This window comes from Podarcis erhardii (assembly GCF_964252035.2).
Source record: "Podarcis erhardii genome assembly, chromosome: 13".
NCBI lineage: Eukaryota > Metazoa > Chordata > Lepidosauria > Squamata > Lacertidae > Podarcis > Podarcis erhardii.
Window position 1 is genome coordinate 7719901 of NC_138502.1, and position 26429 is coordinate 7746329.

Here is a 26429-nt window from a genome sequence, read left to right on the forward strand (position 1 = left end):
ACCATTTTATAGTTCAAATGAGGAAAAAATAAATACAGTAAATGAACAAAAGTACAAAGATTCACAAAATATTTAGGGGTATGCGTCCCCCCAGAAAAAAGCACTGATGGAGCCCAAAGTCAGGATGATGGGGAGATGCTCCAAGTTCTACTAAGGAGCATAGTGGGGAACACCTCCTTGCTTCTGTTCTGAATCAGCCCACTTTCCACTAAGAATCAAACTTTCTGTCTGGCCTCAGAAGGGTCCAATAAAGCACAGGGCATCTCAGAAGCAAGAAGTCACATGCTTACAGCACTCACTTCCTATGGTCCAGTGTTGTCCTTCCACCCCAAGGGCATGGTGATGCTTTAGGGGAAATTGAAACTGCTTTGCAACACTGGTCACTTGCTTTCATATGCTCAGCTCGGGTGAGACCAAGTTTCTTGGAGGTGGGAAAATACCCTGAGATGTTATTTTCTAGAAAAATGGAAGGAATTAAGAGCTGGAACTTACTTGGGGTCACAACCAGTCTGGTTCCACTTCCAAAGGTTAACTTGCCAGCATTACTGCCATACCCACAGTGTTTCCTGCCTTGACAAAAACTGCTCGGCACACAAGAGAATTATTGTTGTTCTGGTCTACCAAGAGCATTCTTAATTTCTCGTGGCAAGGTGGGAACCTGTCCTACTTTACAAAGGCAATGCTCCATAGGTGAGTTTTCTATTTGAAGGTGCCCCCTATGTGAAAGACTTTCTGGTCCAATTTCAGTTTAAAGATCAAGAACCATGAGGAGGAAGAGCAGGAACATCTGTGAAGTTGCCTATCGTCAACAGTCAACATCTGAACAGCAAATTGAGTAGGCACACAAGTTGCCTGGTCATAGCCTCTCCATTATTTTGAGATTTCTCCTCCCTTTAGGGGTGATGAATCTCCTATCTTTTTGGGGTGGGAGCATGCAGGGAAATAATTGGCAACCCTATCCCATACCAAAGAAAAATAGGTTTTCCTGAAATACCACTATTCTTAACATGACCAGACAGAATAGAGTTGAAAAAGAATCCCTTCCTCTAAATAAGATTTATTGCAAAATAAAACTCAAATAGTGACCACCAGATCATTTGCATCCATTCTTAACAATTCACCACATGGTACTTTCCGTTAGCAAGGAAAACCAGCCAAGGAACTTACTGGGATTCAACTGCAGAACAGTTCCTCTACTGAATACTACCTTTCTGTCTGCTTTCTCACAATGATCTGAAGCCCCTTTCAAAATGCCCTCTGGACCCTAAGTCCCTTAAGGCTGAGGTTTGAAGCTAGAGTTGAAATGCAATCCAACATACATTTCGTTTTGCTAATGTGTGTGTGTGTTTTAGTTGCATTTGTTTTAAACTTTCCTAGTTTTTGTCCTACAGTTGGTCATTTTTGATGGTGCAATGACACGCATGCTTACTCAAAAGCTAATCCCACTGTGTTTGATGGGGCTTACTCTCAAGTAACTGTGGACAGGCTGTATGTATCTTCTGGCTGTGTGTAATTAGGCAACTATTCTTTTATAGCAAAGTTTGCTAAGTATTAATAAAATACCAGTGTTTTCAACATGACTAGGTAGAAGAGAGGTGAGATGACTCACTTCCCTAAACAGGTTTTATATGAAAACAAAAACAAAACAAACCAGTAATGATCACTGGATCACTTGCAACTGTCATATCATATACTTTTTGCTCCATCTGATAGCAAAGAAAATCAGCCATGCAACTTACTGGGATTCACCTGCAGAATTGTTCCTCTACCAAAGACCACCTTTTCTGTGTTCCTATTCCCACAGTGATCTGAAGCCTTTCAAAAACCCATATTGCACCCTACCATCTCTGACTACCTTAGTTCCCTTAATGTTGAGCTTTGAAGTGAGAGCTGAAATAAAACCTAGCACAGATTTCATTTTGCTGATGCGGATTTTTAGTTGCACAGGCTGTGCTGGGCAGCAATTTATTGCTTGATGTGATGTTGTATAAACTCCCTGCAAGTAAATGTTCAATAAACCATGGATGTTGTACCAAACACACCCCAGAAGAAGAAGAAGAAGAAGAAGAAGAAGAAGAAGAAGAAGAAGAGGAGGAGGAAGAAGAGTTTGGATTTGATATCCCACTTTATCACTACCCAAAGGAGTCTCAAACATTCTCCTTTCTCTTCCTCCCCCAAACACTCTGTGAGGTGAGTGGGGCTGAGAGACTTCAAAGAATTGTGACTGGCCCAAGGTCACCCAGCAGCTGCATGTGGCAGAGCAGGGAAGTGAACCCGGTTCCCCAGATTACGACTCTATCGGTCTTAAGCACTACACTACACACAATATCAGAATGAAAGCACAGTAATCAAGGTGTCTGGAAGTGTTTGTGTGGAAGGTGGTGTGTTTATGTTGTGGGAGCGTGAAGGGCTATAACAGAATAGAAAGAATAAGGAGTGGAAACTTACCTGGAGATATAATCAGTTTAGTGCCACTTCCAAATGCGAGTTTATAGTCATATACCCACAGTGTTCCCTGCCTTGACAAAAGAACCAAACCCACAGCGCTTCCTGCCTTGACAAAAAATGCCCAGAGCTTGGGAGAAGTAGAACAGTGAGTGAATGATGGAACGAAAAGTCAGGGGAAATCGAGAGACTCTCCAAGTACTACTCAAGAAAGTGAGAAAACACATCGTTTTTCCCAAGCAGCCCACTTTCCATTGAGAATCAAACTTTCCGTCTGGCTTCAGTAGGGTTCAATAAACTACAGAGCACCCTGGGAGCAAATAGTTACACTTACTGAGGTCTGGTGTGGTTCCCCCACCCTTGGCACTTTTGTTGGCTTCATTAAAGCTCTATATATCTATCATCTATCTCTCTATCATCTATCTATCTATCTATCTATCTATCTATCTATCTATCATCTATCTATATCTATCTATCTATCTATCTATCTATCTATCTATCTATCTATCTATCATCTATCATCTATCTATCTATCATCTATCATCTATCTATCTATATCTATCATCTATCTATATCTATCTATCTATCATCTATCTATCTATCTATCTATCTATCTATCATCTATCTATCATCTATCTATCTATCATCTATCTATCTATCTATCTCTATCATCTATCTATCTATCATCATCTATCATCTCTCTCTCTCTCTATCTCTATCTCTATCTCTATCTCCTTATCTATCCTCTATCTATCTTTTAATCTTTTATCATTTATCATCTATCACAGTGAATCACAGACCCTCCAAGTGTCCCTGTTTTCCAGAGACTGTCCTAGATTTACAGAAGCCACCCCAGCTTCTGATTTGATGCCAGAATTTCCCACTTTTCCTCACATCTCTGTTTTCATCAGAGAAACATTGGAGGGTGTGGTAGGACATCACTATTTTTGTCAGAGGGTATGGTGTTATATGTCCCCCCCCCAAGTCAAAGAGATAAGTAATTATACAACCTTTAGAAGACAGCTGAAGGCAGCCCTGTACAGTCAAACCTCGGCTGTCGAACGTAATCCATTCCAGTAGCCTGTTCTGCTTCTGAAATGTTCGACGACTGAGGCGCAGCTTCCGACTGGTTGCAGGAGCTTCCTGCACTCAAACGGAAGCTGCGTTGGACATTCAGCTTCTGGAAAATGTTCAAAATCCAGAGCATTTACTTCCGGGTTTTCGGTGTTCCGGAGCCGAAATGGTCCAAAACGGAGCTGTTCGAGAACCGAGGTTTGACTGTATAGGAAAGCTTTTAAATGTTTAATGTTTGATTATGTTTTTATATATATTGGACGCAACCTAGAGCGGCTGGGGCAACCCAGTAAGATAGGTTGTTGTTGTTGTTGAACAGGATGTCCCTATTTTCATTGGAGAAATGTTGGAGGGTATAGAATCACTCACAGGAACACAGGAAACTGGCTTAGTATATACTGAGTCAGTATATACTGAGTCCCTCTAGCTCATTTCTGTCTACACTGACTGGCAGTGACTGTCCGGGACTTTAGGCAGGGTTCACTCCCAGCCCTACCTAGAGATGCAAGGAATTGAACATAGGAACCTTCTGCATGGAAAGCAAATGCTCTACCACCAAAACATGGCCCTTATTCCTTCTAACAGGGAACCCAGGGGGTGCTTAACAGCAGAAACTGAACATGCTATGCAGCAATGGAACGTTGATTTGAAAATTAACAAGAAAAGCAAGAGGGAGAAAGCCCCTTACATCTCCATAGTGCAAGGATGGGAAACCTGGTGGCCCCTCAGATAATGCTGCACTTCAACTCCCATCAGCATACCCAATGATCAGGGGTAATTGGAGTTCTAGTCTAGCAACATCTGGAGGTCCACTGGTTCCTCCATCTGTTATAGTGGCTAGGAAGAAGGAATAGCTGTCTGTCAGGAATGCTGCACCAGAGCACTCTTGCAACGAGGATATACTGCACCATTTTGTTGCAGAACCTAGATGTGTTTTACTAAGCGGTCAAAAGGAAACGGGCAAAATTACTTGGTACTGGGATTCTTATAGACAATCTAGTTTTGCAATCAGTTCCAGTTCTTATCTGAAAATGGAAACTGCATTCAGAAATCAGTGATGTTTGTGGTTCTCTAACATGAGGCAATGGCCATAGTTCTAAATTCTATCTTAAATATTTCAATCATCCAACCAGAGCTTGGCAGCTGGTCATGGATCTGGAGGACAAGAGGAACCGATATTAGATAACTGGGATAAGTCGGGCTCAAAAAGGGCAGCCCAAAACTCTCTATTTAATATAGTCCCCTGCTGCGTGCTGATAGCAGAAACCACAAAGAAGTTCGAGATTTGAATCAGCTCCTGTGCCAGTCTAAAACCAAATGCACACATTTCTTCCAGTAACTGAGAGTCCAAAAAACGCCCCAACAACAATAGATGTGACCATCACCTACCAGGAATCACCACTAGTCTTGTCCCAGCCCCAAAGATGACTTTCCGGTTCGACCCAGTGTCACACAGTGATCCACCCCATGACAAAAACTAGAAAGTAGGTATTTTACCCTCTAGGACCCACCAACCAAAACTCCATTGGAATGAAAGCTGAAAACATAGGCAAGACACTGCATAGGATAGGAACATAGGAAGGCTGCAGGTTTTTAGGTAGGGGGCTCTCCCAGCTCTACTTGGAAGTTTTTATCTGTATTATACTATGACCAGGCACTGTAAGTTTAAAATTTCCTCTTGGCTTAGCTAAACATGTTTGTTCTAGAGGGACTGGTGGCTACAGGAGGCTTGCTTAAATGCTAGCTGGTGATGACTAGCAGCCAAAGACAAACACCTTAGAAAAAAAGACTTTGAAAATTTTGAATGCGATTAGCAAGGGAGAGAGCTGAGCAGGACTCGAAGGGCAGGCGATGCTTTGGGGAAACAGATGAGGAAGGCTAACACTGCCTGGATGGTTAGCTACTTTCCTGTGGTCAACATGGATGATATAGTGATCAAGTTATTTGGGGTTTGGGAAGATACTGTGAGATGTTGTTTACTAGAAAGAATGACAGAGTTAAGAGCTGGAACTTACTTGGGATCACCACCAGTCTAGTTCCACTTCCAAAGATTTGCTTGTTGCCACCACTGCCATACCCACAGTGTTTTCTGCCTTGACAAAAATTGCTCAGGGGACATGGAGAGTGCTCTACCACTCAGCTTCAGACCTCCTCCCTCCTCTTGGGCAATGAAAGGTGATATTAATGCAGCAGACTTACTTGGCAATACAATCAGCCTCGTTCCAGACCCAAACGTAGGTTTGGGGCTTGCGTTTGATCACAGTCATATGTATCTTTACAAAAACGCCATCAACTCACAACTTTGTCAGTTTCGTTTTTTCTTAATTTCTCACTGTTCCAAACTTCATCTCAGTTCATTTCATTTATTCACCAGCCTGTGATGTTCTTTAAAAGTCTGCATGAAACTTTCTCTTAATAATACACCCACATATTTCCTAATAAACACCATTTTTGTTTGCAAGCTCCCCTGCAATTCCCCTTTACTCGAAAATTTCTCCCTACGCATTGCAGATTTCCCGCTCATATAATCTTTTGCACGTAATAGCTGAATCCACACATTTTATGTGGTGTTCTGCTAACGCTTGCTCTTTTAATACACTTTTTTTGGGGGGGGGGTTGAGAAATGCCATTTCAAATTTGGGAGAACTTCAAATTTCAAAATTTCAGTTCACAAATTAGTTTATGAAGCTCAAATTGTGTATGTTTGCATTTTAAATTTTAAACGCAAACAGAACCATATTTTTCTCCCCAGTCATTAGTGATTAGGATGGCATGCATTTTTTAAAAATCCCATCATCCATGCATTATTCCATCTCCTCTCAAAACACCAATCTCCTAGCAATTTTTTTTAAAAAAGTTGTATGCATGGAGGTGATGTAGACTGGGGCTCTGAGAAAGGGGGGGTGCTTTAACCCTTTGTAATATTAATCCCCCCTCCCGGCATCAGACACACAGCCCTACTTTTTTGTTTTCCTGCAATAGTAGGCATGGGGGGTGAAATCTGGGCCAGAAAAAAGTAGGAGCATGATCCAGCAAGGTTATCCAGTGCAATCTTCTGTTTCCTCAGAAGTAAGCTTCACTTTAGCATCCTTTGTTTAAGCAAATAAGGAGAACCCTCCTGGACCAGACTAATGGCCCATCTAGTCCAGCATCCTATTCTCACAGTAGCCACCAGGATGCTTGCAGGAAAACCACAAGCAGGACCCAACCACAAGAGAATTCTCACTCCCTGTGGTCTCCAGCAACTGGTATTCAGAAGTATCACAACTTCCAACCAGGCAGAGCATAGCCATCATGGCTGGTAATACAGAATACTATTAGACTCCAGCCACATAAATTTCTTCCTTTCCTAAATATTCCCATACCACCAGCAGCACCATCCATCTCAACCTTATGCAAAACATCTAACACTTACTGGGTGTGATGAGAAGTCTCGAGCCAGCGCCAAAGACAGTTTTGTAACCACCACCACCACCATCCCCACAGTGATTTGGTCTCAGACAAAAACTCCAGCAAGCAAGCCAGAAATTGGTATAATGGGCACATCTTACACAGGAAAAAAATCTTGGGATTGGGAGCATGGAAGCTGTAATCCAGTACAAAGTCCAGTAAACAACTACATGTTTGCATTCATTTCAAGGGAGGGAGGTTAAGGGTACACCGGGTGCTTCAAGTGGAAATGGGGAGGTCTGTGTGGCCCATCCAGCATCTGGAGATCACAGCATTAACTACCCTATATTCCATATCTGCACAGACGGCACACAGAAAGTGACCTTCTTTGCCAACCCAGGCAATACTGGAATGAATGAACTAGTGCAGTCTGCCTTTCACCTTCATGAGCATCAAAGAGATGGAAAGGAGAGACTAAGATGTATAGCAGAACTGAGGAACCTGTGGCCACAAATCCCTCTTACTGTTGGAGCCATGGAAAACAATGTGACTTTGACAATGAATCATTTGCCCCATTGATTTCAGCGGGACGTAATTTGCGATAGGTCAATCCTTAATCCTCAGGCCTATTGGGTTTGTGTTTATGCATCCTTAGACAATATAAATTAAATAAGGAGACTGTCAAGGTTTTAAACATGATCAGCATATTAAATTTTCTTGGTTCTCTACTGGATCAGGGAAAGCCCTAGATGGTCTCAGTAGCTGGCAAGTCTTGGAACAAAGACAGTGGAAGCCACAAGAACCTAACCATATAAGAAAAGGCTTTATTTATTTGTATGGGGGTGGGTGCCTCCTAATGACTTGAGCATCAGCTAGCGTCTGCACATCTCGGATGTATAGCATGAAGTCCTCTCTCCTTAGGGTTAGAGATGGAGAATGAGGTTGGTTGCATGGGTCTCAGGTTCTCAGAGCTCTGCCCATATGCCAGAGGTACCAATCTGAAGAAAATATTAGAGGGGCCCATGTAAGCCCATCCCAAATAACCAATCACACGACATGACACATGCACACCATTTGGATGGCAATTTCCATCAAATATTTTTGGGGTGGTTGTGCGTGAAGGGACCTTAGCCCCTAGGAGTTGGCTCCTATGCCATCTGCAAAGCTCTGTACAAGGTCTCAGGCATATCCTCCTTGTTTTATCTCTCCCCCTCCCTAATCCTAATCAAATCCAGACTTGATGTAAGCATAAGAGTAGTTGAACCATTGCAGTCTTCTAGTGCTAGGATTAAGTGGCTACATAATCAATGTGGGCAGGGTGGGGGAATCACACATTACAAAATTATTGGGAAATAAATTCTTCAGCTATGAGACCTATTAGCAAGGAATAAAGATTCCATGATCAAGGGGTTACAACACTTTTGCCACCATATGCAGCTGTGAAAGACATGACCTTGGTGCTATGCTTGCATCTGGTGGGTTTTAGGGAGAAATAGATGGTTTTGTTAGATCAGGAATGGGGAAATGGTGACCCTGCAGATATTTTTGGACAAGAAGAAGAAGAAGAAGAAGAAGAAGAAGAAGAAGAAGAAGAAGAGTAGTAGTTTGGATTTGGTATCCCGCCTTTCACTCCCTTTAAGGAGTCTCAAAGCGGCTAACATTCTCCTTTCCCTTCCTCCCCCACAACAAGCACTCTGTGAGGTGAGTGGGGCTGAGAGACTTCAAAGAAGTGTGACTGGCCCAAGGTCACCCAGCAGCTGCATGTGGAGGAGCAGAGACGCGAACCCGGTTCCCCAGATTACAAGACTACCGCTCTTAACCACTACACCACACTGGCTACAACACCTACTTTCCCTGACAAAGTGGCCATGCTGAAAAGGAATACGATCTCCGTCTTTGGATTAGACAGAATGTCCAGTCTGAATGTAAAATTTGAAATTATTATTTTTAATAACTGGAAGGCATACCGAGCGCAGAGAACATATAAAATGCATGCTTGTGTTTTCAATATATTTTAAATTACTTACTTGGCTTCACAGCTAATCTCGTTCCTTTCCCAAAAATGACTTTGTAGCCTCCAGTATTCACACAGTCCTACAGGTCATAACAAAAACCCAGCAGGTGTGTGGCTGACACTCAGGGAGAACTTTCTAGAACTAACTGTTAACTGTTATCTCTAGCACAACAGGAGTAATACAGGGTCAAAACACTTACTTGGTCTCACAGTCACTTTAGTCCCACTGCCAAAGGTTAGCTTATCATAGCCTTGTGAGGCCCACAGTGTTTCCTCCCTTGACAAAAAATGCCCAGAACTTTGAAGGAAGTTTAGAACTAGCCAGTGGAGGATGGTGATGTTCTCATATCTTTACATACCCAACGTGAGAAATTCTTTCCAGCTGAGAAAATAGCCTTTTCTTCACTAGAAACTAAAAAAAGAGTTGCCGGAATATATTTTCTCTATTTTCCACTGAAATTAATCTCCTCTTAATTTTTCACTCTAATTTTGGACTCAGGGGGACCAGCAAATTATGGAGCATTCTGAGGCCAGTAAACACTGGTCTAACAGACTTCCATTTCCCACATTTCAGTGGCCATTTCTTAAAGCAGAGTTGGGGGCCCTCAGTCGAGGGCCCTTCTGGATAGCCTTCTGAGGGCCAAATGCCTGAGCTAGGTGGGGCCACAGGCAGAAGAAGACAGAGCAACACATGCTCCTTTCACAGCAGGCTGGTTTCTACACATGCTCACACACCCCTCTCTAGCATTTATCCAGACAAGGATGGTGCATTGGCCATAAATTTGTTTTAATGCATCTGAAAAGGATTGTGTCTGGTTCTAGAATTCACAGGTGAACATAGTTTTCTATATTGTACAGTGCTGCGTCAAACTCTCTTCCTCTATTTTGCAAAAATAAAATAAATCATGTCAAGATTATGACCAAAGAATTGTAGAAAGAAAGACGGATGGAAGGAAGGAAGGAAATAATTTGGACAAGGCAGATATTGTAACTTACTGGGTTGGATAAGCAACTTTGTCCCCAGTCCAAAAGTTATCCTGGTTTGATCACACAGTGATATTCACTTTTGCATAAAGTTATGCACCTGGGACAGGCATGAGAACAGCATTTGTTGGCTTAGAATAATGGTCCTTCCTGGCTATAGTCCTGGGATGGAGAACCTGTGTCTCTTCAGATATGATTGGGCTCCATCTCTCATCACCATAACTAAGGTTAAAAGAAGAAAGCCAAGACGTACCAGGAATCACCACCACTGTTGTCCCAGGCCCAAAGATGACTTTCTCACTTCCCCATGATCCACACAGTGACCCATCCAATAACAAAAACTACAAAACTACTCACATCATTTCTGTTTATAATGTTATACTACCTGCCCCATTGTGTTAGCTACCAAATAAAATGACCTGTGATATCTATTTTGCCAGCTTACTTGGAAGTATGCTCAGCCTTGTACCAGACCCTAAGACGAACTTGAAGTTGTTATTATTCACAGCAGTGCAACCCTTTACAAAAATTCATCCACCCTAGGCATTGCCATTGAGCCAAAACCTGCAATTAAACACCTGTTCATTAGGTGCCTGTTTAGCACCACAAAGATCCACACCAGTGACTCCTAGACTGACCCTTTTTGTCCTCCTATCTAGATATACCTCCGTACATTTTCAGTGTTTGAAATCTGAAGGCTTGTTACACTGAACAGACAGCACATGCTGTCTCTGGCCCAAAGATGATATTCCTTCCTGTCCCAAAATACACACAGTGACCCACCCAATGACAACCCCACCCAAATTGTTATAACATGTAACATCTTCTAATATGCCTTTTGGAAGTTAGGAATTGCTCTCCTAGAGATACCTCTGCATGGCAATCAAAACCCAAGACATGGTATAATATTTATCCCATTGTGTGAACTATCAAATGTCATAATCTGTTATGTCTCTTCTGCCTACTTACTTGGGAGTATGCTCAGCCTTGTACCAGACCCAAAGGTGAACTTGTAGTTGCTATTGCCCACAGTAGCACAACCTCTTACAAAAACCCATCAGTATTGCCATTGAGCCAGAGCATCCATTTAAGCTCCCATCTATTTGGTATCCATTCTGGACCATAAATATCCATCCTAGTGACTAGTGGACTGAACCATTTGTCCTCCCACCCAGTTCCTCCTCTTTTGCCATTTTTTCATGATGCATTTGCTCTCTTATTTAGTTTTCTTTTTACATTGGCACTGCATAATTAGGCATTCTTCCCTACATGACAAATATGCTCAACATAACAAGGCAAAACAGAAATGAAAAAAACCAGTCCCTTCCCAAAATAAGATTGATTGCTAAATAAAACCCTTGGAATGATCAGTGCCAACTGTCCTTAACAAAAATGGAAATGGAAATTTGTCAACATTTTAGTGTGAATTTCTCCTGATATCCAGCTGTTTCATATGAAATTTTGACTAATCCATATATTTTTGTGAAGCAGTTTCCCCATATGTGATGCTTTTTCACCACAGTGCATGCATTTTTGTACCCATTATGTGATTGGAGAACTGCAGTGAAGACACCTCATTTCTATAGTCCCCCACTGTGCGCTGATAGCAAAAATCACACTACAATCAAATTCACACACTCTTCCACAATCCTGATCCAAACCAAAAACAGATGCCACCATCACCTACCAGGAGTTACGACCAGTTGTGTCCCAGTCCCAAAAGTTACTTTCCGGGTTCCCTGAGATTCCACACAGTGATCCACCCAATGACAAAAACTGGAAAGTAGGTCAGATTCTTCAAGGCTATATTGCACAAGTCAGGAATCTCACCCTCTAGAACCCCCCTATAAAACTCCAATGAAATGAAAGCAGCAAACACAGGAGGGACAGTGCAAAGGAAAGCTGCTTTGTACTGAGTCAGACTATCAGTTTATCTAGCTCAGTGTTGTTTACACTGACTGGTAGCAACAACCATCCAGGGTTTTAGACAGGGGAGAATCGCAGCCCTACATGCCAATTATTATAGTGAGGCAATAAGATTTAGAATTGGCTTGGGTGTAGCTAGTAGCTGGATGTGTTTATCGTAATGGGCAGTGATGGCTCTAATAATAATAATAATAATAATAATAATAATAATAATAATAATAATAATAATTTATTTGTACCCCGCCCATCTAGATGGGTTTCCCCAGCCACTCTGGGCGGCTTCCACAGAGACCAAAAATACACTAAAATGTCACACACTAAAAACTTCCCTTAAGGGTTGCCTTAAGATGTCTTCTTCTTCTTATTATTATTATTATTCTGAATGTCAGGTAGTTGTTTATCGCTTTGACATCTGATGGGAGGGCGTTCCACAGGGCGGGAGCCACTACCGAGAAGGCCCTCTGTCTGGTTCCCTGTAGCTTTGCTTCTCGCAATAAGGGAACCGCCAGAAGGCCCTCGGCGCTGGACCTCAGCATCCGGACAGAACGATGGGGGTGGAAACGCTCCTTCAGGTATACTGGGCCTTGCTTAAGTTTTTTCACAATTCATATTTGAAAACTCAGGTGCCACCATCACCTACCAGGTAAAGGTGAAGGTAAAGGACCCCTGGATGGTTAAGTCCAATTAAAGGTGACTCATCTCACTTTCAGGCCGAGGGAGCCGGCGTTTGTCTACGGACAGCTTTCTGGGTCATGTGGCTAAATCGCTTCTGGTGCAACGGAACACCGTGACTGAAGCCAGAGCACACAGAAATGCCGTTTACCTTCCCGCCACAGCGGTACCTATTTATCTACTTGCACTAGTGTGCTTTTGAGCTGCTAGGTTGGCAGGAGCTGGGACAGAGCAATGGGAGCTCACCCCATCACGGGGATTTGACCCACCGACCTTCCAATCGGCAAGCCCAAGAGGCTCAGTGGTTTAGATCACAGTGTCCCAGCCCTAAAGGTGACCTTCATGTTTAACCCAGATAACACAGAGAGATTCTGGCTATGACAAAACCTAGCAAAAAGGTCCTATCCTTTCCCTCTGAAGTACGGACTTAATGGATTTCACCCTCTGGTACCCACCTACAAAAGCTCCATTGGAAATAAAACTGGAACCCAGGTATGTGCAACTTACCAAATGCAATAAAGTGTTATATTATTTCAGCAGACTTACTTGGCAACACGACCAGCCTCGTACCAGACCCAAAGGCAGGTTTCAAACCTTGGTTGTTACCCAGTGATACATTCCTTAACAAAAACTCAAAATTGCCAATTTTCATTTCTGTGTTCACCTTAATTTCAGTAGCTTATGATGATTTTCACAAAGTCTGCATTCTCCTAATACCCAGATTTGCCCCTAATAGTGGATAAGAGGGTGAAGCAAAATACTTTATGGGGAGAGGAAGGATAAAGTAAGGCTGAGTATTTGGGCAGGCAGATGGAACAAAAGAGGATCTCCGAAGAATATATTAAAGGCTGAAACTTACTTGGTGTAACAAGCAGTCTACTGCCACTTCCGAAGACTGGCTTACTGAAACTTGTACCAGACCCACAGTGTTTCATGCCTTGACAAAAATGTTCAAAGGCATGGTGATTTTGAGATGCATTTCAACACAAAGCTGTGAAATGGCTGAGAGCAACGACCTTACTCACACCTGTTTACAAAGGACCTGAACACAAAACTTCACTTTGGCTTAAACTCCCTCCCCCCACCCATTTTTTTCCTCATCTCAGCAGTATGATTTTGGGAATCAATTCCACACAGCTATTGTAAACCAACTGGGAGTCAGAAATCCTTGCAGATCTACTTGCAAATCGCCCAGAGATCTATCCAGAGATCAAAACACACCTTTAAGGTGTCCCTGCTTTAAGATGTCATTAAAAGTCCTTGTTATGAGGCACAGAATCATAGAACTATAAAGTTGGAAGGGACCCTGAGGCTCATCTAGTCCAACCCCCTGCAATTTACCTGGCCTGGTCTCCTTGGCAACACTTCCCCCAGGTGGGATTGGACAACTGACTGAGGTAGGCGGAGACCTCCAGGTATCCCACCTGGGGGGAGGCAAAGCCAAGCCTATGCTGTTGGGGCCACTCCAGATCTAGGGGTTGCACGCGTCCATGCAAAGGGCGCCCCCTGTTTTAAGTGGGGAGCGGTTATTATTATTATTATTATTATTATTATTATTATTACTATTACTATTATTATTTATACCCCTGGCCTTCCCCAGCCACTCTGGGTGGCTTCCAACCAAATATTAAAATACAGTAATGAATCAAACATTAAAAACTTCCCTAAGCAATGCAGGAATATGCAGCTGTCCCATACGGGGATCAAACCTGCAACCTTGGCATTATCAGCAACACACTCTAACCAACTGAGCTATCCATAGGAGGCACGATGTCAGAAATTTAAACCTTGGGTCTTCCAGGTCCTGATGGATGCGCATGCCTAGATTCTGCTTGCCTTTGAACATACCTGGCCGGATTGTTAAGCTGGTCCCCTGGCCAAATACCAGCTTCCCATAACTAGCTGTGCCTGCACAGTGAAAAGGTGCTTTACCAAAACTGCAGGAAGAAAATAGCTGGTATTGGATACCCTTTTCCACTCTACTCACCAAAGAAACCCAATCTCTCCTCTGAAAAAAAAACCTTTTTGGATGGAACTAAATGTTGGATTTAGTTCCTCATCCCCAAACTGAAGAAGACTATCTGCATTTTTTCCCCACCGCCTTTTGAAACCCCAGGGAAAAGTTGTGGTTCAGTGGCAGGGCATCTGCTAAATATCCCCAGGTAGGGCTGGAAGAGATTACTTGCCTCACAACAAGCAATCAGTGTAGACAACCCACAGTTAATGAACCACTGGTCGGACTCTGTTTAAGGCAGCTTTCCATGGTCCTAAAATCCACTTGCTCTCAACTTTTCAGACTGCAATTTCCATGAGGACATTTATCCTTAGGCAATTCTGCAAAGCTCAAAGTATGCTGGTGCTACAGCATGAATAGCACTGAGGTTGAACTCAGGTTGATGACTGAAGATAAAGCAGGCAATGCCTCTCCCATCCTAAATTACGAAATATATAATTTGTTTTATTCAAACGGCATAAAAAAATGCATTATGGTGAGGTGAATTTCCTTGCGGTCAACTTACTTGGGTGAACTCTCAGCCTTGTTCCACTACCAAATGCAGGTTTGCGATTTCCTCCTGCATTACACTGTGATACAAACCTTTACTTTATCTCCTCAGTTGAGATTCACTTGACTAGCTAGACTTGTCTGATGAAAGGGGCAGGAGGTTTTCAAGCGAAATCTGCCCACCAAAATTCATTTGCCAACATTTGAATCAACAATCTTTGAATGTTATCTTTTGCAATATATCCGCTTATGGGGGCTGTGCATTTTTACAGCTTTAAATATCTGCATCTTTTTTGGTTCAGCGCTACCCATCAGTTCAGTACCTACCAAGTACTTACACCAATAGGTGTATCTGGGCATTTATATTGGATGCAAAACAGGGGTGGGGAAATTTTTCCACCCCGAGGGCCACATTTCCTTCCAAGGGCCACATGGAAGAGGTAGATAGGGACAGGGGTAGAAGTGGTCAGAGAAACAATGTCAGTATTACTACTGTACAGTAGATTAGTTTACACATGTAAACACACATCCTTCTCTGTTCTCCAACTAGACAAGCAAGAGTCATTATCAGAGTTTAAGGTCACATTTTTCCAAACCGAAAACATTTGTGGGATGGGAGGCAGGCTGTGGTCTTTGCTGAGGGTGAAGCCTGTGGAGATTTCTGGGGGCCAAAAAGTGAACCATGGAGGGCCACCTGAGATTCCCCAACCCTAATATAAAAGGGAGGAGTTTAGTGGATACAGTAGATTGTTAGAGCTTTAAATATATGCATTCGTATTTATTTATCATTGTTTCAATCTTGCCCTTCCATTCAGCATCAGCAGAGGATAAATTAAGCAGCAGGTTTGTGCATCTGACACATAATTACTTGGTGTCACCATCAGTCTAGTTCCACTTCGAAACAATGGCTTACTGAAGGTACTGCCAGACCCACAGTGCCCCACACCCTTTTAAAAAAATAGACAAGGCCACACGGAGAATATAGAGAAAAGGATGGGGAATCTGTGGCTCTTCAGATGTTGTTTGACTCCTCCCTTCAGCCCCAGTAAATGCAATGGTCCAGCAATGCAAGCAATGGTCCAGAATGATGGGAGTTGTACTAGCAGCATCTTGAGGACCACAGGTCCCCCACCCCTGACAGAGAGTGAAGAGGGGACCATAAAGAATGCGTGACTGAGGGAATGGGTTTTTTTACAAACTAGATTGCAGGCACAGCAGTGATCTGTCCTGTCCTGATAAAAGGGGTAGTGGGAGTTGGGATTAGTTATTTTTTCATTTATTCTAAATAACTAGCTTTTTTTAAAAAAAAAAGTTAAAAACTTACTTGGATAAACTCTCAGTCTTGTCCCACCTCCAAATATAACTTTGTTATTGTTTCCAAAATCACACAGTGGAACAGAGCTTTGCAAAAACTGGCTGGCAACGTTTGGGGTGAGGGAGTTTCAAGCAAACTTTGACACCTTTTTTGGAAAACAAATTGAGATTTTTTGGATCGTATCCAATAATGGTCATATTCAGAGCAGACTGATTGAAATGAGTAGGTGTGTCTAACTTAGGTTGATTAACTTCAGTGAGTGTACTCTGATCATAACTTAGTTATTGGGTCATTAAGCAAGCAAGCAAGCAAGCAAGCAAGAAAGAAAGAAAGAAAGAAAGAAAGAAAGAATAAAACAATATTACCAAGAAGGGAGTATTTGTGAGTTTAGAGATTTTACCAGTTTTTGAATTTGTACAGAATTTCATCTCTACTGTTACTAGTTATTTTCCCCTATACAAACTGGTAGCTCCATCTTTATCTTTTCTCATAGAAACTATAGCCTTAAGTCAAGCAAGTTATTCAAGCTCTTTTCTTTAGTGATGAACTTTCAAGCCGTCTCCCATCAACTGAGAATACCCACAGGACATGAAACGGAGCTATGCAGAACACCCAGGACATGTTCAAACATGCCCAAAATTCACAATGATTAATACACATTTATGGAATTATGTTTTTTTCTCCTCATAGGGGAGGTTCAAATCAACCCCAGCAATATAACACAGGGCAGGAGGGAATAATTTTGGAGCTGGTATTGTTAACCAACAGGAAGTCAGAAATCTTTCTTGATCTACTCTGCTTTTGTGCAAAACAGGCATGGAAAATCTTTCTGCTAAGATGAAGCAAATTGCTAGAGAGGGGTTTTAGTTTGTAAGCTTTCTGGACCATTCCTGCTTAAAGTACAGTGGTACCTCGGGTTACAGATGCTTCAGGTTACAGACTCCGCTAACCCAGAAATAATACCTCAGGTTAACAACTTTGCTTCAGGAATAGAACAGAAATCGTGCTCCGGCGGCGCAGTGGCAGAGGGAGGCCCCATTAGCTAAAGTGGTGCTTCAGGTTAAGAACAGTTTCAGGTTAAGAACGGACCTCGAACGAATTAAGTACTTAACCTGAGGTAACACTGTACATCTCCAAGCAGCTACCAGTGCAAGACAAATATTAACCAGGAGAGAGAGAAATGAGTCTCAAAACATAACCAGGAAGGGATATCTTTTTAAATATCTGAAATAGTGACTAAAAGAGGGGAAACTAAGCATCATATCTGTACATTTCAGACATACATACTTGGTGTCACAATTAATCTAGTTCCACTTCCAAACACTGGCTTACTGTAGGCACTGTTAGACCCACAGTGGTCCAGACCCTTACAAAAAATAGACAAGGACACCAGGAGGGCATAGAGGAGGGGGGATGGGGAACCTGTGGCCACCCAGATATTGTAGAACTTTAGCTCCCTTCAGCCCCAGCCAACACCCAGGAGAATGGGAGCTCTCATCCAGCAATATCTGAAGAGTCATAGGTCCCTCACCCATGGCAGAGAGTGAGGAGCGGAGCACAGAGAATGAGATACTGCAAAACAACTAGTGGACAAGGAAGTATTCCAGAATGTGGTGATAAAATGGGTCGTGGGACTTGCGAGTAATTGGATTTCCATCTGTTCTGGAGAACTAGCTGAAAGAAAGTGTTAAGACTTACTTGGAGAAACGCTCAATCTTGTCCCACCACCAAATACCACTTTGTAGCCACCTCCAGAATTACACAGTGGAACAGAGCTTTGCAAAAAGTGTCAGAGAACATTTTTTGATAGAAATTTGAGAAACTCAAGCAAACTTTGACATTTTGGGGAAAGCAACTCAAGAATCAATAAACAGCTGAATATCAAAGAGGTAGAAAAGTTAGGGTCAGGGGAAAACACACCACTTATTCCAGAGAATTAGGCTTTGTTTGTGTTGAACTATTAAAACTTACTTGGATAAACCCTCAGCCTTGTTCCACCTCCAAATATAACTTTCCTGCTGTTTCCCACATTACACAGTGCAACAGACCTTTGCAAAAACTGTGGCAGTACATTCTAGATATTAACTTGGGTCATGGGAGTCTCAAGCAAATTTTGACCTTTCGGGAAGGCAATTTGAGAATCAATATTCCTGTGTGATTTTTAACAAAGCAGGATTGACAATGAGCAAGTGCTTTCCAGTCGAAAGATCTGCCAAATTTCTTGTGCAAAATTTGTGTTCAAACACAGAAGTCACAGATCAGATCAGTCACAGCAATTTCACCACAGTTATGGAATTATTCTGTCCCCCCCTCTTAGTGGATGTTCCAAGAAGTTTATCCTGAGCATCCTTAAGTCCTTTTTGCCCCAGGCATTTGGTGGTGGAGTGGTTATTTTAATTATGTTTTATTTAGTTCACATTAGATCATGTACCTGCTTTTGAATTATGGTGCTGGAGGAGACTCTTGAGAGTCCCATGGACTGCAAGAAGATCAAATGCATCCATTCTTAAGGAAATCAGCCCTGAGTGCTCACTGGAAGGACAGATCGTGAAGCTGAGGCTCCAGTACTTTGACCACCTCATGAGAAGAGAAGACTCCCTGGAAAAGACCCTGATGTTGGGAAAGATGGAGGGCACAAGGAAAAGGGGACGACAGAGGACGAGATGGTTGGACAGTGTTCTCGAAGCTACCAGCATGAGTTTGACTAAACTGTGGGAGGCAGTGGAAGACAGGAGTGCCTGGCGTGCTCTGGTCCATGGGGTCACAAAGAGTCAGACACGACTAAACGACTAAACAACAACAACAAGATCATGTACCATCTGTATCTGAGACACCATGGGCTTCCACCCAAAGCTTTGCATAGGGACATAGGAAGCTGCCTTTTACAGAGTGACATTGGTGCGTCTGAATCAGTATTGTCTACCCTGACTGACGACTGCTTTCCAGCATTTCAAGCAGGGGACATTCCCAGCTGTGCCAGGAGATGCCCAGGATTGAACCAGGGACCGTGTGTTTGCAGATCAGATGTTTGGTTATAGAGCTATGGGCTCTCCCTTACAAAAAACACCAAACACACAAACCTTTCTTCCCAAATACCTAATGGGGTACATAGATGTGGTGAAGTTACTTTTCTGAAGACCCAAGCTCGTAATGAATCTGGTTGTTTCTGACCTACCTGACTGGATGGCTAATCGGGTTCCCAGACCAAACGTCACTTTCCCATAGCTGCCTGTAGTTAGGCACACTAAGAAAACCCTTTACAAAAATGGCAGGTGAAAAAATGGCTGAGGGCTGCTTTTTTCTTTCTTATCATCTGTTCAAGTTAAATAGACATTGGACTGTCATGATCCACAACTGAAACAGAGCCTGAGTTAGCAGTCATGAACACGCTTACCTGGAAGTAAGTCCAAGTGAGCTCAGTGAGGTTTACTTCCAAGTAGTGACCAGGAGAAATTTGACTCACTTCTCATTTAAAGGCAAGCCTACCTAATCTGTACCTTCCATAAACCAAAGCGCAGCCATCCTTTGAAATTCACACCTCTTCCTTTTTTTGCAATGCAGTTTTCAGCCAAGTAAAATGTGCATTAAAATATGAAATGCATCTGCATAACATATACATACAGTGGTACCTCAGGTTACATACTGTTCAGGTTACATATGCTTCAGGTTACATACATTTCAGGTTACAGACTCCGCTAACCCAGAAATAGTGTTTCAGGTTAAGAACTTTGCTTCAGGATGAGAAGAGAAATCGTGTTCCTGGGGCGTGGCAGCAGCGGGAGGCCCCATAAGCTAAAGTGGTGCTTCAGGTTAAGAACAGTTTCAGGTTAAGTACGGACCTCCGGAACGAAGGTACTTAACCTGAGGTACCACTGTATATTGATGAGAATAAAATAGAAAAATGAATTCTATTTGGGGAAATTGGAAAAAAATGTAAATTTAATATGTAAGTGTGTGTATAGAAGGGGCGATTCACACTAAACTGTTAATTAGTTTTCATGAGGAACCGCTCCTGCTAAGGAGGTGAGATCACATTGCAACATTTTGTTGCAGGTCCTACTTTTCATGCGTGTGAGAGAGATACAAATTCTCTGTGTAAGACACAGCTTGTGAATAGATCTCTCTCTCTCTCTCTCTCTCTCTCTCTCTCTCTCTCACACACACACACACACACACAGAGAGAGAGAGAGAGAGAGAGAGAGAGAGAGAGAGAGGTTGCCATATCTAGAAGAGCAAATAAGAGGACAACCCAAGCTGCTGCCAGTCCGAGCCGGGGAATGAGGTGCATGGGCACTGCGGCAGCCCTGCACACCCCCTTCCCTGGCTCAGGCTGGCAGAAACCACAGCAAGCAGAGCAGCCTATGTCTGTGCCCGAGCCACCCGTGCCCAAGTCACCCCACCTCCACCTGGACATTTCCTTTAAAAGGTAAAAATCCCCCTGGATGGGTATGTTGGTCCCCCCAAAGAGGACATGTCTGGGAATTCCCAGACTTATGGCAATCCTAACACACACAAACACACACAGTTTAATGGCAGACAAAGTCCAACACACAAGCGACATGTGATAGGCTATTTATCTCATTGCTAACAATATCAAATGCAACTATCTGTGAGGTTTATTCTTCCTACTTACTTGGGAGGACAAGCAGCCTTGTCCCAGACCCGATGGTGAAATCGTAGTTATTGCCCACAGCAACACAACCCTTTACGAAAACCCATCAGTGCTAGGCATTGTGTCAGGCCAGCAAAGGTGACTAGCATCCTGACATTCAAGCAGAGGAGGTCAACCACTTCATATTTCGTCTCCCAGAAGTTGGTGGGTGATGGCAATGGACAGTGCAGTTCTCTATCATGATATCCAACTAAGTCATACTCAGAGGAGACACCCTTCAAATGAATGGAGTTACCATATTTTTCCATGCATAGGACTAGGTTTCCCCCACTAAAAAATAATGTCAAAAATTAGGGGGCATCTTATACATGGATATATCTCCCCTATTTTCTTAACTCTGAGCCCCCCAAAATAGATAGTGTCTTATACATGTGGGCGTCTTATAGGAGGAAAAATACAGTATGTTGCTTAATTCCACTGATTTCAATGGTGTCTAATGTTTGAGACCACCCATATATGCATGCATATGGCTCAAATGGCGAGTTAGCTGGAAGAAAATAACTCAGTAACTCAGACAAAACCAAGAAAACCAAGACATACCAGGAACCATCATCGCTGCTGTCCCAGGTCCAAAGGTGACTTTCCAACCTGACCCAGAATCCACAAAAACTACAAACCACCCACATCCTCTCTGTTTATAATATGCCTTTCGGAAGTTATGGATATAACATACAAACACGCCTTCATTTTAGTCAAGCACACAGGCAATAGATGATACAGTATGGTATTGACCCCATTCCATACGTTATCAAATATAATAATCTGCATTGTCTTTTCTTCCTACTTACTTGGGAAGACATTCAGTGTTGTACCAGACCCAATCGTAAATTTGTTGTTGTTATTGCTCACAGTGACACAACCCCTTACAAAAACCCATCAGCGCTAGGTGTTGCTGTTGAGCCAAAACATTCATTAAAATGTCCATCCACTGCATTTTCATCACTTTGTTCCCCATCCCTTTTCCTTCTGACACCCCAGGTTAGAGCTGTGCCAGAAGTCCCAAGTTTGATCCCAAGAATTTCCAGGCATTGCTAGGAGAGACCTCTGCCTGAAAAACAGCTTTGCCAGTCAGTATGGACAATGCTGAACTAGAAAGACCCATGATCTGACTCAGGGTGAGTCCACTTCTTATAGTCTCCAGAACACCATTCCCTCTATAAGGTAGTTTCTCACATTCTGAAGGTTCCCTCCCAGACAACAGACTGCCAACTCCATGGTGGGAAGAGCCCATATTTTAACTTACACAGCTCTGTAAAGGTGGGAGGATGCCTGTTTTAATATCTGAAATAGTAGCCAACAGAGGGAAAATTAAGCATCATGTTTGCAACATTTCACATGGACTTACTTGGTGTCACGATCAATCTAGTCCCACTTCCAAACACTGGCTTATTGTAGCCACTGCCAGACTCACAATGATCTACGCCCTTACAAAAAGTAGACAAGGCCACAAGGAAGTCAACAAGTACAAAGACATCTCTTGGCAGCATGCAAAACTGCAGGCTCATCAACACTTTTGCCTTACCCGCATTTTGTTTGTATTGCTTATCAATTATTTCCCCTGAATCTGAGAACTTTCCTTTCCTCCCACCCACCTCTATAAAGTCCAATCTTGCTTGCTGAATTGAAGTTTGGTTAAACAGAAGCTCTCTTCAGATTTTCTGTGCATCTGATTATATCCAATTCAGAAGGTAAGCTCTGGTTTTCACAAGGAACAGCCATGGAACAACAAAATAGATCTCAGACCCAAGGGAACTGGTGGTACACAATGCGATCAAAATATGCATCAAGCAAAAGTTTGGATGAGGCTTTTCTGGCTGCTATGAACATCGCAGACTTGGATTCTGATACTTCTTGATGGGCTGCACAGACAGATAAACACTTGCTTCTTTTTATTTTAGTTTTGACTCCCCTTGTCACCTCTGTGACAAGGTTGTTTTCTACTATTAGAATTGTGCTGATAATTTTTTAAAATAAATAACACTATTAACAAGGAGGACAGCAGAGGAGTCCCAATACAGAACTGTGTGTGTGTGTGTGTGTGTGTGTGTGTGTGTGTGTGTGTGTGTGCATGGAGGGGGGTACATTTTGATATCTGAAATAGTTGCCAACAAAGAGAGTTGGGAGTTGACCACAACATTTCTGCTTCTTAGACATACATATTTGGTGTCACCATCAACCTAGTCCTGCTTATTGTTGGTACCACTAGACCCACTGTGTTCAGTTCCCTTACCAAATATTACACAGAGAGAGAGAGAGAGAGGGAGGGAGGGAGGGAGAGAGAGAGAGAGAGAGAGAGAGAATTTCTGAGCACAATTCAAAGTGTTGGTGTTGACCTTTAAAGCCCTAAACGGCCTCGGCCCAGTATATCTGAAGGAGCATCTCCACCCCCATCATTCAGCCCGGACTCTGAGGTCCAGTGCCGAGGGCCTTCTGGCAGTTCCCTCATTGCGAGAAGCAAAGCTACAGGGAACCAGGCAGAGGGCCTTCTCAGTAGTGGAGCCTGACCTGTGAAACGCCCTCCCATCAGATGTCAAAGAGATAAACAACTACTGGACATTTAGAAGACATCTGAAGGCAGCCCTGTTCAGGGAAGTTTTAAATGTGTGACATTTTAATGTATTTTTAATCTTTGTTGGAAGCCATCAAGAGTGGCTTGGGAGGCCCAGCCAGATGGGCAGGGTACAAATAAATTATTATTATTATTATTATTATTATTATTATTATTATTACTACTACTACTACTACTACTACTACTATCCTTAGTTGTGTTTTGGGAAACCTCTGCTCTCCTCTTAGCTTGTAGTTGCCAGGCATGCACAGAAACTGGAACGGAAAAGTCCCTGCTTAAGTAGGGACTTCAGTAAGTGCTGGCAGTTCAGCTGGAAGGGAGTTTCATATTTCTCTCTATCATAGACCACTTGCTCACCTTTCCCTCTGAACTAAAAAGCTCTTAAATGTTGCAACATTTGCTTACAGGAGGATTTCTACAGTTCCTTGATTATTTTAGGAGCCTGTTTCCAAAACCTTTTCAGAGAGGCCATCACATACCAGGAATCACCGCCAACGTTGTCCCCGTCCCAAAGGAGATTTTGCCACCTGATACAGATTCACACAGTGATTCATCCTGTGGCAAAAACCCTATGGTCATTCACAGATCTCATCTGAATGCATCTCTTTTAAGAGTACAGCAGTGTAGCCCATTGCAATGACAGCTGAACACTCCCCCCCCCAAAAAAGCATCTTGTTAGGGATTGGGGGGGGCAGATTCAGTTCGCTTCACATTTTAATGCAAACCTACCTAATTCACATTTCCCCAAACAATATATGAACAAAAAGGCAGCTGTCATCTGAATTTTGCAAAACAGTTTCCCAACCAAAACACTGAGTAGACTCATGGAAGGTCTGTAAAAATTGTGTAAGTGGTGAAAAGAACGAATAAAAAAGCATTATATTAGGGACTGCTGCTTGCAAAATGTGCATATTAGGGGAAATTGCATGCAAAACTGTGTATATTAGGAGGGATGTACACTAAGATTATTGTGAATTTTCATGCAGACATTTCTTTAAATAATAACCATATTGCTGCAGATATGTAATGGACTGAGATCAGAAAAATGAGAAACCAAATATAACAGAATCATCCATCTCTATGTTTCTTACACATGACTAGATGTGAAATGGAGCAAAAAACTTTTTTCCTCTACTCTATATACTTACTTAGTGATATGACCAGCCTTGTACCAGATCCCAAAGTGAACTTGGCATTGTTGCTCACAGTAGTACAGACCTTTACAAAAATGCATCCACTTACAGTGAGATCTCATACAGATCCACTCAGAAGCCAGCTCCATTCAGTTCAATGGCATGAGGTTGCAACACATGCACACTCCTGTTTCATAGCTGCTATGATGAAAGCAGAGGACTCCCTATATCTTGTTAAGATATTATTTTGCAATTGCTCTGTCATCCTTCTGCTCACAAGAAGAAAATGTCCCTAAATGCACTCTCATTTCAAAAATACACACTGTGAAAATCTCTGTTCTAAAGGAAGGGGTGGAGAGAAGCTATAGGCCCCCAGAATTTTAATAATAATAATAATAATAATAATAATAATAATAATAATAATAATAATGATAATAATAATAATAATAATAATAATAATAATAATAATAATAATAATACATACATACATACATAAAATGACACATTATTCATTTAAAAGTAGCAATATTTTGTTGGACTCCAACATCCATCAGTTCTCCCAGCCAGCATGGACAATGGTGGGGGGGGGGTGACAGGCACCTCAACCCAACATTTGAAGCTTCACAAGTTCCTTACTCCTTCCTAAAGACATATCTGCCCACTGCTTTCTGCCCAGGCAAACATATATCCATAGTTTGGAAAGCTAGTTATACGTCTTTCCTTCCATAATGGGGGTTCACCACAGTCCTATCCTATCAGTCTGAATCACTGAGCCTCTTGGGCTTGCCGATCATAAGGTCAGCGGTTCGAATCCCTGCAATGGAATGGGCTCCTGTTGCCCTGTCCCAGCTCCTGCCAACCAAAATCATGCCAGTGCAAGTAGATGAATAGGTACTGCTTTGGCAGGAAGGTAAACGGTGTTTCCATGCACTCTGGTTTCTGTCACAGTGTTCCATTGCACCAGAAGCGGTTTGGTCATGCTGGCCACATGACCCGGAAAGCTGTCTGTGGACAAACGCCGGTTCCCTTGGTCTGAAAGCGAAATGAGTGCTGCAACCCCATAGTCTCCTTTGACTGGACTTAACCGTCCAGCGGTCCTTTACTTTTTTACCTTTTACCTTATCCTGAGCATATTTGACATGGCCAGGCAATAGATGGTTAGAGCCTAGTAAATAAAAATGTGTTTACTATCCCATTCTTATTGATTGCAGGATTGATTTGCAAATACCAAGCATGTGTGTCTAAGACAGTGGAGGGAATGGAAGCTTATATAAAGAAACGAGCATTCTTTCCAAGACTGGCAGTTATTAACTTGTTGGAAACTACAACTTGAACCTAGAGGTGAGGTGAGATTCCTCCCCCCCCCCCAATTTGCAACTAGACACGATGGACCAAGCTACTTGAATCTGCTTGCTCCTGAAATACCTGGTTGGATTGTCAGCATGGTCCCTTGGCCAAAGATCAACTTTCCTGCATTGCCTTGTCTTACACAGTGAGAAAGCACTTTACAAAAACTTCAGAAGCATAGCAGCTAGCAATTGCTTTTCACTCTTCCCAAAAGTATGCATTGGGGAATGGGCACAGCTCAGTGATGGAGCATTTCTGAAGGAATATAGGAAGCTGCCTTATACAGAATCAGTCTCAACGTCAAGCCCCAGTTTCTTCAGGTAGGGCTGGGAATGCCCCTTCTTGGAGAACAACCGCAGTCAGTGTGGACAACACTGAGCTAGGT

General features: G+C 42.6%; 1 protein-coding gene across 7 annotated transcripts in view; it reads right to left on the reverse strand.

The window, feature by feature from the left end:
- Positions 1–26429, reverse strand: part of LOC309326639 (T cell receptor alpha chain MC.7.G5-like) — a 142626-nt gene that overhangs the window by 43170 nt on the left and 73027 nt on the right. The window contains exon 3 of one of the 7 annotated variants that reach the window (XM_081835516.1): positions 493–566. The exons of 5 other annotated variants lie outside the window; for them this stretch is intronic. In XM_081835516.1, coding sequence (XP_081691642.1) covers positions 493–566 — 74 coding nt within the window. The remainder of the gene's footprint in view (positions 1–492; positions 567–26429) is intronic. One more of the 7 variants, XM_081835515.1, reaches the window with a different exon arrangement.